At 39.7% G+C, this 13,140-nt stretch overlaps 1 protein-coding gene across 2 annotated transcripts in view; it reads right to left on the bottom strand.

Annotated features, from left to right (window-relative positions):
• VhaSFD (V-type proton ATPase subunit VhaSFD) overlaps positions 1-13,140 on the bottom strand; it is a 126,245-nt gene that overhangs the window by 69,435 nt on the left and 43,670 nt on the right. The window contains exon 3 of one of the 2 annotated variants that reach the window (XM_017614774.1): positions 6,571-6,798. The exons of the other annotated variant lie outside the window; for it this stretch is intronic. Within the exon in view, the coding sequence (XP_017470263.1) occupies positions 6,571-6,798 (228 nt within the window). The remainder of the gene's footprint in view (positions 1-6,570; positions 6,799-13,140) is intronic. 2 annotated transcript variants of the gene reach the window in all.

Below are 13,140 nucleotides of genomic sequence, written 5' to 3'. Positions count from 1 at the left end.
GTGCTACTCTTCCACGCAAAAATCTGAAATGTGCTAGTCTTCCACGCAAAGAAATGTGCTAGTCTTCCACGCGATTAGTGAAATGTGCTAGTCTTCCACGCGAGAATCTGAAATGTGCTACTTTTCGACGCGAATAATGAAATGTGCTAGTCTTCGACGCGAATAGCGAAAAGTGCTAGTCTTCCACGGTAATTTGAGATGTGCTACTCTTCGTTGGGAGCGACGATATCATCCGAAGAAGTGTCCTTAGCAAATCTAGAGACAAAGATTGATCTTCTCGGAGGAATTACAACCAACTTTTTGGTAGTGACTTCAGATATACGGGATTCCGAGTTATTCGGAGGATCTAAATATGTTAGATGGGGCAGCTTTAGATGTCGATGTCAACACTGTTAGATCAACAGTTTGATTGTTGTTATTATTTTTAGACGTAGACCTAGTGGATATAGCTTTAAATAGCGGAGGCTCCAATGCCTGAGGGCATGGAGAAGAAAGATTGATTAGATCTAAGGGCTGACATGGAGGATTTTTCTGTGTAGATTCAGTGACTATTTTTTTAGGTGGACTAATAACACACCTACGTTTATTTTCGCGACTTTCCTCGGAGTTTGGAGGGTTGTCGAGGCATGTGAAAGACTTAAACATTTTTTCATACTGCTTAAATTTTTCAACAAGCGCCGACAGATCCTTCCCGATTTCAGAAAAACCATTTCTGGACTGTCTAAAGAATTTAAATAAATCGACTTCGGTTGATCGCGATTTTTGACAAGACCTACGAAGACCCTTTCCCTCATTAATAGCATCTAACACCCTACCGATCAAACCAGCACATTTTATATGGGCAATCCCATTCCCACGCCAGCCGGTTGTACGTACCGGAATGACCAAGGGCTGTTGTTTCGGCGACCTAACCCCACTTAGATCGGCGATACCCTTCAATCAATTTTCGTCCATGGAGCAACTCCTTGCAGCCGGATTGCTCCGCATCCTTCTTCTCCGGGCGGGCGTTGAGCCCAACCCCGGACCGGAAACATATTTCTGCTGCGTTTGCGAGAATCGACTCCATCCGAACTCCACTTCGGTTGGGTGCAACTCATGCAACGGATGGAGTCACCTAAGAACCTGCTCAGGTCTTAGGTTTCACCGGGAGTGGACCACAAGCTATGCGGTTCCCTGCTGCTCAAGCCAAACGGCACAATCAGCCTCCACGGCTACCCGCCCGCGTAATGTACCTTACCCAACACTCGAAGAGCCTGCACGGCTCCTAGAAGCTCCCCTGGGCAGAGTCCCTTGCTATAGCAACGTAAGAACGGTTTTTCAGATCAAGCTCTAAATAAAATGCTAACGCTGAGTCCCAGTGTGCTTAAGTATGCTTGAGCCGCACTTGCCTGTTTCGTTGCCTACATTTTTGACTTGTGCCATACCTTTCCTTCTTTTCGCAATACTTAAAGCAAGCTCCAAGATTTGGACATCATTCTCGACATAATCAGCGATCTTATGGGCTCGTCTATATTTGGTTGAATCAGAGCAAATTAATGACGATATGGCTTTTCGTCCACCAGCAAAACCTCGGCAGACTTTTTTCGAACGACCACTTCCTTCATTATTTTTTCTTGTTTTTTGTCCGCCCATCTTGTATATAATTGTGTTTTTTCTTCTATTGAGAATGCACAATAAGTGAAGTTCAATTATTAACGAATGTTTCATGTTGACCATGTTATATTCAATTTGATTGTGTTATTATTAATTATTCTACCTGTTAAGGTTAAAACGCTGAAATTTAAATTAATTTTTTAAACAGGTGGCAACCCTCCTACATGTAGTTTAAAAATAAAGCATTTTCAAAGCCATTTCGATTGATACACATATTGTAATATGTACATAATTCATTAACCTTATTAAATAATTTGAATACAATTTTTTAACAGGTGGGAACTCTTTTCAAAAAAATAAAACCTTATTGCACATCTAAAGGTCAAGCCCTTTAATTTGGCACAAAGCTGATTGGGACGGCTTCGCGGAAGTTACCGAGAGCAGCTTCGCCGCCCTTCCCACACCCACAAACGTATATGCTGGCGAACGCCAGTTCCGCAGGGTAGTCACTGCCGCAGCGGCTCGCTTCATACCGTCCGGACGTATCGCGGAAGTCCGCCCAAATTTCCCGGCCGAAGCAGATGTACTAGCAAATGAGCATGACCACCTACGCCAGGTCGATCCCGGGGACCCTCGCCTGAGGGGCCTTAATTTGGATATTCGGCAACTGGTAAATCAGCACAAGTGTAAAAAGTGGGAGGAGCACTTGAAGTCCTGTAACTTCACATCTGGTGTGAGTAAGCTCTGGTCAGCCGTGAGGTCCTTGTCTTACCCAACGAAGCGTGATGACAGAGTGGAAATCTCATTCGAAGGTCGCACTTCGTCAGACCCTAAGAAATACGCAACCTACTTCAGTAGGCAATTCACATTGCATCCTTCGGTAGACAGGGCCAAACGTCGAGTGACCAGGAGGCTGAACAAGCTGCCAAAAAACAGTGCACCACTTGTTTTCACCAGCTGTGAAGTTAAGGGGGCTATCGGGAAGGCGAAAGCTTCCAAAGCCATTGGACCCGACGGAATCTGTATGTTGGTGCTGAAATATTTGGGGCCTACGGGAGTAGCTTACCTAACGGAGGTCCTTAACCTGTCAATGGCCCCTCTCATCATTCCAGGTGTGTGGAAATCAGGTAGAGTAGTCCCACTGCTGAAACCGGGGAAGCCCTCCAACAAAGGAGACTCTTATCGCCCGATAACGCTCCTTTCCACGGTCGCGAAGACACTAGAGGCCCTGCTACTCCCATACTTCACCTGCCACCTGACCCCAGCGAAGCATCAGCGTTGATTCCGTAAAGTGCACAGCACAGCAACAGCACTTAATGCCATAAACACCCAAATAACTCGTGGCCTAATTCGAAACCGCCCCTGTGAGAGAACAGTTCTAGTAGCGCAGGACTTGTCAAAGGCGTTTGACACCGTTTGCCATTCCACGCTGCTAGAACACATTGAGGCCTCCTCACTCCCACAGGGACTGAAGCGATGGTCGGCGAATTATATGAGTGGTCGACAGTCGTCAGTAATCTTCTGAGATCAAACCTCGAAACCAAGAAGAATTAAACAACGGGTTCCACGAGGTGGTGTTCTCTCTCACTTATTATTTAACTTCTACATCTCGAAGCTTCCCCAGCCAACTGAGGAAGTTTCCCTGATCTCATACGCTGACGATTGCTCGATTTGGCGTCCGGGAATGGAATTGATGACTTTTTTCCTTTTTGGTTGTTGTTGTTTTTTCCGACAGGGTGGGTGTATGATGTATTATGGAACGAATTTCCGTCATCCCTTGTCAAATTTGGTTTGGAGACAAACCGGTTTCGGCGTTGTGCCATCTTCAGTGTCATTTTTCGTTCGTTCGGAATTGATGACCTCTGCTCACAAGTAAACTACTATCTCTCCAGCCTTTCTCGCTTCTTCACTGCAAGGAGCCTAACACTCTCCCCAACGAAATCAACGGCGACCCTCTTCACCACCTGGACGAAGGAGGTCAGGCTAGAATTAGGTATACACGTCGATGGCACACCAATACCGACTATAAACAACCCGAAAATTTTAGGGGTCACCTTCGATAGCCTGCTCTCCTAATCCACGCACACAACCGCAGTTGTCAATAAAGTACAGAGCCGCAACAAGGTCCTCAAGTCGCCCGCCGGCAGCACTTGGGACAAAGACAAAGAAACGTTGCTGGCAACATACAAGGCAATTGGCCGGCCGGTTCTAAACTATGCTGCGCCAGTTTGGACACCGGCTACTAGTTGGACGCAGTGGACGAAGCTACAGACTTGTCAGAATGCCGCACAGCAACTGGGTGCCTCCTGATGACGCCTGAGCACCACCTACACAGCGAGGCCCAAGTGCTCCCCGTTAGGCAACACAACAAAATGCTTTGCAAGCAATTTCTGGTGGGGTGCCACCGAAGCGAACACCCAAACAGACCTCTGCTACAGGAGGAGCCTCCGCCCAGGCAGGTCAGGGGCACCTATTCGTATACAAGGACGCAGTCCAGCTATACTTAGACCAACCACTGGACCCGAAGACATACAGACGAGCTATTAACGACATCCATAGAGAGTCAGTGACCACCTACCTTGACTCTCGACCTATGAATGCCGTAATCGGAGCCCAATCACCACCCGCAGAAGAAACGGAGCTTCAATTGCCAAGAGAGACGCGCGTTACCCTGGCTCAATTACGGTCTGGATACTGTAGCCGCCTCAACAGCTACCTGTCCAGACTCGACCCCAATATCCCCAATGAGTGCCCGGCATGTGAAGAATCCCCTACGACACCAACCACCTCTTCACATGCCAGCTCAATCCGACTCAACTAACACCCCTCTCCCTCTGGTCCGACCCCATTGAAACAGCTTGTTTCCTGGGCCTCCCGTAAGTTGAGCTTGACGACAATGATTGAATGCTGACCCGAAATAGGCGGGGCTTGGTTGTGCCGCTAAAACAACAACAACATATGGGCAATCCCATCGCAAAGCCAGCATGACACATAGGCGTCGCTCTTAACGTGACAATTGGCGTAAATACACGACATATTTGAAATGATATCTCTGGATATGTTTGTAGGTTTATATATAATATTTGAAGCAAAAATGCAAACAGTTTTAAAAGCGATGTAGCAAAAGAAAACAATCAGCTGATAATTATTAGCATGAATTCTATGTAGCGAACAGTTTTAAATACACTGTATTTTTGACACAAAGCAAACAGCTGTGACAAGGATGAAATAGCAGAAATGACAAACAGAGCAAAATAAATGTGCACAAAAAAACACAATTGTAATTATGGATAAACAGAATAAATTCATAACAACAATATAATTATATGAAAGAAAAGACTCGGAACACATAATTAATAATGTTAAATTAAATTTATCAAATTCACTAGAAATTTTGATATTTTACTTAACTTTAAATTGTGCACCAAACGTCTCTTGATACTTTTCACTTTAATCAATCTCTTGCAAAATAAGATATTAAATGAGAGCAAAAACAAACACAACTTCACAGCTTTGACGTTTGCTGACGTTTTTTTTTAATTTCACATTTTATTTTTAAAATTTGCCATGTCTTCTATTTTTTGACAGCTCAAGAGTTCTTTTTTTTTCAAAAACTGGACGTGGTATAAAAAAACTTATAAGATGTGGTCAGCCCTGCTTTTGAGATAAAATACGACCAAATTTTGTTGAACCGTGTTATTTTTATGACGGCAATGGAAATATGTCGTATGACAACCACCAAACCATAATCTTAGCAGATAAATATGCCAGTGGAAATCGGGAACGTGTATTGTTGGTGAAAATGGGCCATAATGTTTCAATACATAAAAATAATTTTGGACGGGACGCAACCCTTTTCAAAGAAAAAACGTTATTGCACATTTACAGGCCAGGCCCTTTAATTTGACCCCTCATTTTTTAAATCGAATAACCAAGATGTGCCAAAATGCTACAAAAAACAAATTATCAACTTCTAATTCAATTTACAGTGAAATTAGAAAGGTAATCCGGCCACTGTGGTGTAGTGGTTAGCAGTGCACGCCACCACCCCGCAAGGTCTGGGTTCAACCCCGGTTTCCGACAAAAAAAAAAAGAAAAAAAAAACAAAAAGTTGTCTAAAGCGGTAGCCCTCGGCTGGCAATAGCAAACCTCTGTGTATTTCTGATATGAAAAACAGCTTCTCATAAAAATACAATCGCTGTTCGGAGTCGGCGTAAAACCGTGGGTCCCTTTTTGTGTGACAACATCAAGACGCACGCCACAAATCAAAGGAGAAACTCGGCCCAACACTGTGTAAGCGCCAGTCTATTATTATTATTATTATTATTATTATTATTATTATTATTATTATTATTGGAAAGGGACTCCAATTTTTCGCTTTTTTGCTCGTGAACTATACTAAATACCTAGGTGTTTTTAAAGGTTTAAAAGTTTTGATTTACAAAACAAAAACAAATAATTTATATGTGATAAAATAAAAAAATTATAGTTTAAAAAACTAAAACCTCCCTTTTATAATAGCCATTCGTACTGTCATCAGGTATGTAACTTGAGAATAGAAATCGCTGCATCTTTTAGGCGCATCAATATTACATAGTTACATCCCGAGCTAATAAAAGGAAGGTAAAAATGATGTTTTCTGGATAAGAAAAACCAAAAAATTTGCTTCATCTAAAAATTTTGCATACGTCGTATTATTTTGCACGTAGCTGTAGTTAAAAATATCTTGCGTTAAACACGATACGTCAAAATACATATGTAACAAAATAGTACCAATTATATTCTTCAATAACTAAAATTCTAATTATTTTCGTTTTTAGAAAAGCAGTTCGCCATAAAGAGCCAAAATTTTTTTCAACTCGCTCGCAAATTTGAATGTATGTTGTTTAACAATTATTACGCCATTTCTGAATATATGTAAAAGGAAACAGGATACTTTTATTTTCGGGAGAAAAATAAATAGAGAAATCACTCTACCGGAATAGGGACCCTGCCATTGGCAAACGCGTTTTGCTGCTCTACTGTCATCTCACGACACCTCTCGTCTCCCATTCGCTGCTGTGATTGCTGTTTCTGCGCTATGTTTGGGCTGTATTGATTGCTGTTTTTGGACGATAGCTGGTCTTTACTATGTCCCTGCTGATGCACCACAATTGTTTGAACCCGTTTAGCTAGCGTGGTTTGCTCTTTAACATATGCCTTGGCCTAGATGTTGGGCGTGAGGTAAATAGATACATATGTGTCATTTATTTTTTATTGTTGTTTTGTTCAAGGCAATTAGTGCACTCAATTTTGTAGTTTGGAAATATCAATGATTGTAGAATGGGGTGTAAAAAGCGAATGCGGTTAGCAATTATCCGCAGTTAAAAAAAAAAATAAGTTGCATTGGAAATTTTAGTTTGATTTTACAGGTATATTGCAAACATATTGTTAGTAACAATGAAGTAACCTCCATGACAGCAGTGCGATGATTGATAGTGATAGCTATCAAAGCGTCAAAGCTAGGCTTAAAGCATAAACAGACGACAGCGTTGATCCGGATCAACTCGTTAATTCGGAATTATCTCGGGAATTAACTGCAGTTGATCCGGATTAAGTCCTAGAGTTAACTCGGTTCAAGGGAATTTTCGATGACAACACTGACCAAAACTCACGAGAGCGTAGAATACAGGGAAAATGCGAAATTAGCATGGTTGCTTTATTTGCTCAGTTAGCGTAGAACATAAAGAAACTGCAAAACTAGCATAAACATCCACCTTTTCATCGGTAATGCAGTCACCATACTAATACAAACAGGAATCCAATTTAAAATGAATAAGAACTTATATCAGGGACTGCATTACCGACGACAGGGTGGATGTCTATGCTAGTTTTGCAGTTTCTTTGTGTTCTACGCTAACTGAGCAAATAGAGCAACCGATTCCTTCATCCGCGGTAGCCGAGTGGTGAGAGCTGCGTACTACAAGCCTGTAGGTTCCAGGTTGGAGCGATTGCCAAAAAATTTTGTTTTTATTATTTCTTTTATTTTTCTAAATTTTATTTGATTTATATATTTAATAGCTTTTTATTTTATTTTCGTTTGTTTTATTTTGTTTCATTTTTATTTTATTATTAGTTAATTTAAATTTTTAGAGTTTAATTTTACTAAAAAAGTCAAAAACAACTAACTAAAAAAGACTTTAAAAAATATAGAAGTTATAATTGAATCAATAAAAAAAATTAAATGAATATTCTACTGGCCGCGGGATTCGACCTCGCGGCTTGTTAATCCGCATTACTGCCGTCTGTCAAGGCACAATTTTGATCAGATCAATTGCGGTGTTAATCATGATCAACGTTGCCGTCTGTATATGCTTTTAGGGTCGTTTTCTCAAGTAGCTTTTAAAATTTATCTGCCCTTTACCCCTATATTCTAACAGTCACAAAACTTAGCTCATCACTGTTGTGATTTCTAGTGCGCCGCAAAATGTGCCACAAAAATTCGATTATAAATTCTAGAAAAATACACAAAAACTTAAAAATTTGTGTTGTAGCGGCATATTTGTTGCAGAGGCAAACTTTGAGGCGCAGTACAAATCACAGCAATGATGAGGTAAGGTTTGTGACTTTGTTAGAGTACGGCTGTTAAACACATATTTTAAGAACAAAATTTAAGTTTAAAGAGCAGATTAATTTTAAATGTTACTTGAGAAAATGGCCCTTAAAGTGATAATGGTGCAAATATCGGTGCAGTACCTTCCGAATGGCCTTGATGTTTAAATGACTTTAGTGGGTTTTCATTTATTAGTGGTGGCAACATAACATAGTGGTGACTATCGATGGAGGGCGATATTTTTTCAAACTATCGATAGTCTATCATAGTCAAAATTCAGTTGGTACTTAAAGTTGGTTGTAACTTTATTGACAGATAATCCATCCAAAATTATGTCAAAAAGATACAACTAATTTAAGTACCAACTTAATTTTGACTATTAATACGCCCCATTGCGTTAAATATAGTTTTTTTTTTTTTAACCATAAGGACCTACCTTAATAATGAAGGTAACTATAACTTAAAAAAACCAAACATATTTACGTATTCCGGTTTCCAAAGCCAATTGTTTTTTTTTAATGGTGATTTTGTTTCTACCAAAAAATGTCGCCTTTGGATTGCACCTTTCTCTTCTCGTGTTCGATTCTAAATTAAAGGCAAAGGGTGAGAAAATTTTCTGTTCGTTTCTCAAAATGTCACACTCTCGTAAGGCATAAAAGGCACATTCTCGCCCTGTGAAGCTTTGTCAGGGGAGATAGATGGTTGCCCTGAAAATCAGAAGGTTGTTTAAAACGTCAATATTATGAAATGTGTGAGCTAGACAAGAAGGCAAAACCATGCCTTTTTACGGGGTTGAGTGTAACATCAAACACATTTTGCACCGACGAAGGGTAACATTTTTTGGAAGAAACGAAATCACCATAAGAAACATAGCATGTCAACATTGCGAATAGTTGCTACCTTTTTTCGTTTACTATTAAGGCTGTTTTACTGTACATTCGTTCCTATTCTACTGATGACGTTAGGCTAACATAGTTGCACATTCACCATTTTTGTGTCATATATTTGGAAAATTTTCGATAGTGAAAATACTCGATAGTTTTTCAAAACCAAACCATCGATAGTATCGATAGTTTGCCATCACTATCATTTATCTCTGCTGTGCTGCACTTTTTTTTTTAATCAACACCAGGCCATCATATTGTTAGTAATAGAACATAACATGAACAGTAATTTACAATTAGTTATTTTTTTTAACCCAATGTTTCATCATATTTTCGCAAATTATTTGCATATTTCACTTGAACGTACTTACATATTTATATGCATTTGTTTAGAAATTAGTTGGGTTGGAACATTAAAACATTTTTTGTTTTGACAGTCTTTTTCATGTACACCTACTATGGCCACCAAACCTTAGTAGTTCACATTCTGAGTATTTTGAAACATTTTCTGGATTCCTACTCCCACCTGCATAATTGTTGGTCTAACCAAGGTTCGATCCTAGGGCCGAACAATATCCAAAAAAGGAAAGTTTTTTCTAATAGGTCGCCCCCGTAGGAAACGGCAAACTTCCGAGTATATGGGCAAATCTCGGAACCGTGAGATTCAACGTTAACAAAAAACGTAAATTCTTAAACTGAACCCACAAGAATAAATTATGTACATATCAAATTGCCTGAAATCCATTGAGGAAACTATAAATTCCGGTGTGATTCATTTTCCTTAAATGCTTAACCCTTAGAGAGTAACGCCCAATTTCCAAAACATTTTACGAAAAACTAATTTTCGCTTAAGATCAATTGAAAATATCATTTTTGAGTAAATGTTTAAAAATTCATCAACCACGCTGCCCAAAGATCTGAAAGATCTTTACATAAACAAACATAAACTCATAGCCGTGTTTTAGAAAAAAATTGTTTTATGTATTTAGCATTATCAACTAACTATATTAAGAACTAGCAAATACCCGGCGTGCTTCACTGCGCCTTAAAAGTATTTTTGTGCTGTTTGATATCCGTATTGTAATATTTCACTTATTTTTCCACTTTAATTGAATACAAATTTTCAAACAGGTGGCAACCCTCCTCAAAAATATTTTCAGCAGTAAACTTTCCTAAACCTCTTCAGTTTGATGCCCATATTGCAATATTCACATATCTTATCAATTAAATTCAAATAAAATTTTCAAACAGGTGGCAACCCCCAACAAAAAATTTGCCGCTGTAAGCCTTCTTAAACCTCTTTCTGTTGAAAGCCATATTGCAATATTTACTTTTTCTTATCAATTTACTTAAACTGCAATTTTCAAATAGGTGGCAACTATCCATTTTTTTTCTAACTACTGCATTCAATTGTTGCATTAGTTTTCGAGTGATGCGCGTACAAACATACATACACACAGACAAAAATTCTATAACTGTTTTGGCTTCTGTTGCTGTAATAAAGACCATTAGGGCGTGTCGAAAATTTAATTTAAGGCCTTTGGTTATATTGAAAATATATTAAATATACCATGAAGTCAAAATATTAACCGTTTATTTTAATAGCAAGAGCCCGCGCATTGATCCCCATGTGATACAAAGCACACTGGTCGAATAAGACGGATTCTAGTTGAAAATTGAGGGTTCAGCAAAAAGGTTTGGTGGATATTATTAGATAATGAATCTGTAAACGCAAACGGCAAAGTCAAATATCACCTCTGGCAGCCCTTAAATTTATGGTTTCCTCAAACTTATCTGTTTTCCAACCAAAATGTAATTGTTCTGTTGATGTAAAGAACAGCATTCATATTTCTGGGGTGTATTTAGGTCGCTGGTTCCAAATAAACTAATTGATTAATACTAATGCAACCATGTAGACTATCGATATATGGGCCAGCATTGATGATTGGATACTTATTACAAGCGGTCGTTTATTTGCAAAAGCTCAGGTCAGTATTAATTTAATAATTTAAAGATACCTAAAATATATCGTATCCAGAGTGAATGTCTAAAAACTTGAGCACTTAAGTGAAGTAAAGCAACTTAAGTGGGCCGAAGCTAAGGAAAAGGCAACTTAAGAGGACCGAAGCCGATGATGTCAAAAGAGGACGCAATAACAGCCCTGAGACATGGGGCTTGAATTCCCTGAGACAGCTACAATTTCGTAGCTACGTTCGTTATTGGAAGGTGTAGTGGGTACTGCACCGGTAGCTCAAAGTCAAGGGGAAAACACCAGCGTAGATGAAGAGGCACGCGCGACCAACTGTACTCAGGTAACAAACGTGGCCATTTCTGAAAAGAACGGTGACGCTGCGGGCATACAAAATGGCGGTCGTGAGCTACATCAAGTGCAGGCGGCAACCGCCGAAAGCGACACCGTCGACTTAGTGCGAAATGAAGCAGACGCTTGCGTATTTGCAAGCTACGACGAGGATTAGAAGAAATGGAGATCAGAGACTCGACCGAGCTAAATTAATGCTGTATTTACATGGTATGAATCCATATGAACTGTTGATACGCTAAAATAGAGGGACTACATGTTTCAATGAGGTATTCAATGATATGGAGTGGGATGCATATGAGGCATTTCATGTCACCGCGGCCACCTCTGTGCGCGACCTCTAAAGATTTGGATGAAAGTTGAAGAGATTGAAGGTCTAGGTGATATAAATATACGTGCAGCATATTTTGCCGATATGACATAGGGTTGCCTATTTACACGGGACTTAAATTTTTAGAAAACGTCATACATACTTTTCTTTAAAGTGCTGTATCTTGGAAACCTTTTAACGAAACTTAATGAAAAAAAACAGCTTCTCATACGAATACAATAGCCGTTCGGAGTCGGCGTAAAACTGTAGGTCCCTCCGCTTTGTGTGACAACATCAAAGCGCACGCCACAAGTCGGAGGAGAAGCTCGGAAAAACACTAACATATGTATAAGCGCCAATCTATTATTATTATAATTTTTTTTTTTGAACTCATATATTTTTATTGCGATCTGTTTTTTTTTCTTTTTAACATTAAGCAATATTTGAAACTTAAATACTAAATAAGAAAATAATCATGTATGGAGTACACCCAGTGGCGCAACCATATTCAAAGAGAGATCTAATATTGATTTCCTTTCAAGGCGCTGGAATGACACTGTATGAGAAGTGAGTGTAGAAATAAGAGGATTTGGGTGATCATGAATTTTTTGTCGGTGCGCCAAGGCGTGCTTTTTAATTTCGGAAGCAACAGTAGGGATTTTAAGGTCACGGCGTATTTGGTTGTTTGTGACATAGAGCGGAGCGTTCACAATCATTCTAAGAGTTTTTGATTGGAATCTTTGGAGTATTTCTATATTGGAGGTTGCTGCAGAGCCCCATAATTGTATTCCGTATGTCCATACTGGTTTTAAAGCACATGAATAGAGTAAGAGCTTACTCTCGAGTAAGACTTGAGACTTCGGGTTCAGTAACCAATGTAAATTTCTGAGCTTCATTCCCAGTGCTTTGCGTTTAGTGAAAATATGTTTCCCACGTAAGCTTGCTGTCGAGGTGCATGCCTAAGTATTTTGTCGCATCACGCTGTGGAATATCCACGTTATAGAGTTTTACGGCCGGGCAGGTTTTACGTTTAAGGGAGAACGTAACCTGGACAGACTTTGTTTCATTTGGCTTAATTCGCCAATCTTTCAGCCATTGTGTTATTTTGTTGAGGCCATTTTGGAGTTTAACCGAGGCGAGTTTTGGAAGAGTGTCCATTGCGAGAATTGCAGTATCATCTGCAAATGTACCAACAATTGCTCCTTCGGATGCTGGTAGGATAAAGGATAGGACCCATCACACTGCCTTGAGGTACACCAGCTGAACTTTCGTAGGGTTCAGACTGCTCCTCGCCTTGCTTAACAAAGAAAAATCGATTTTTGAGATAGGACTCGATAAAGATATAATGGTTTATCGGGAGGGTACTCTTTATTCTGTAAAATAAGCCATCATGCCATACTCGATCGAAAGCTTGAGATATATCGAGGACAGTGTGAATGCA

This window comes from Rhagoletis zephyria, unplaced genomic scaffold (genome assembly GCF_001687245.7).
Source record: "Rhagoletis zephyria isolate East Lansing unplaced genomic scaffold, Rhagoletis_zephyria_1.1 Rzeph_scaffold_00893, whole genome shotgun sequence".
Taxonomy (NCBI): Eukaryota; Metazoa; Arthropoda; class Insecta; order Diptera; family Tephritidae; genus Rhagoletis; species Rhagoletis zephyria.
Note: the sequence above shows the minus strand (reverse complement) of the source record. Positions and strands in the feature narration are given on the sequence as shown.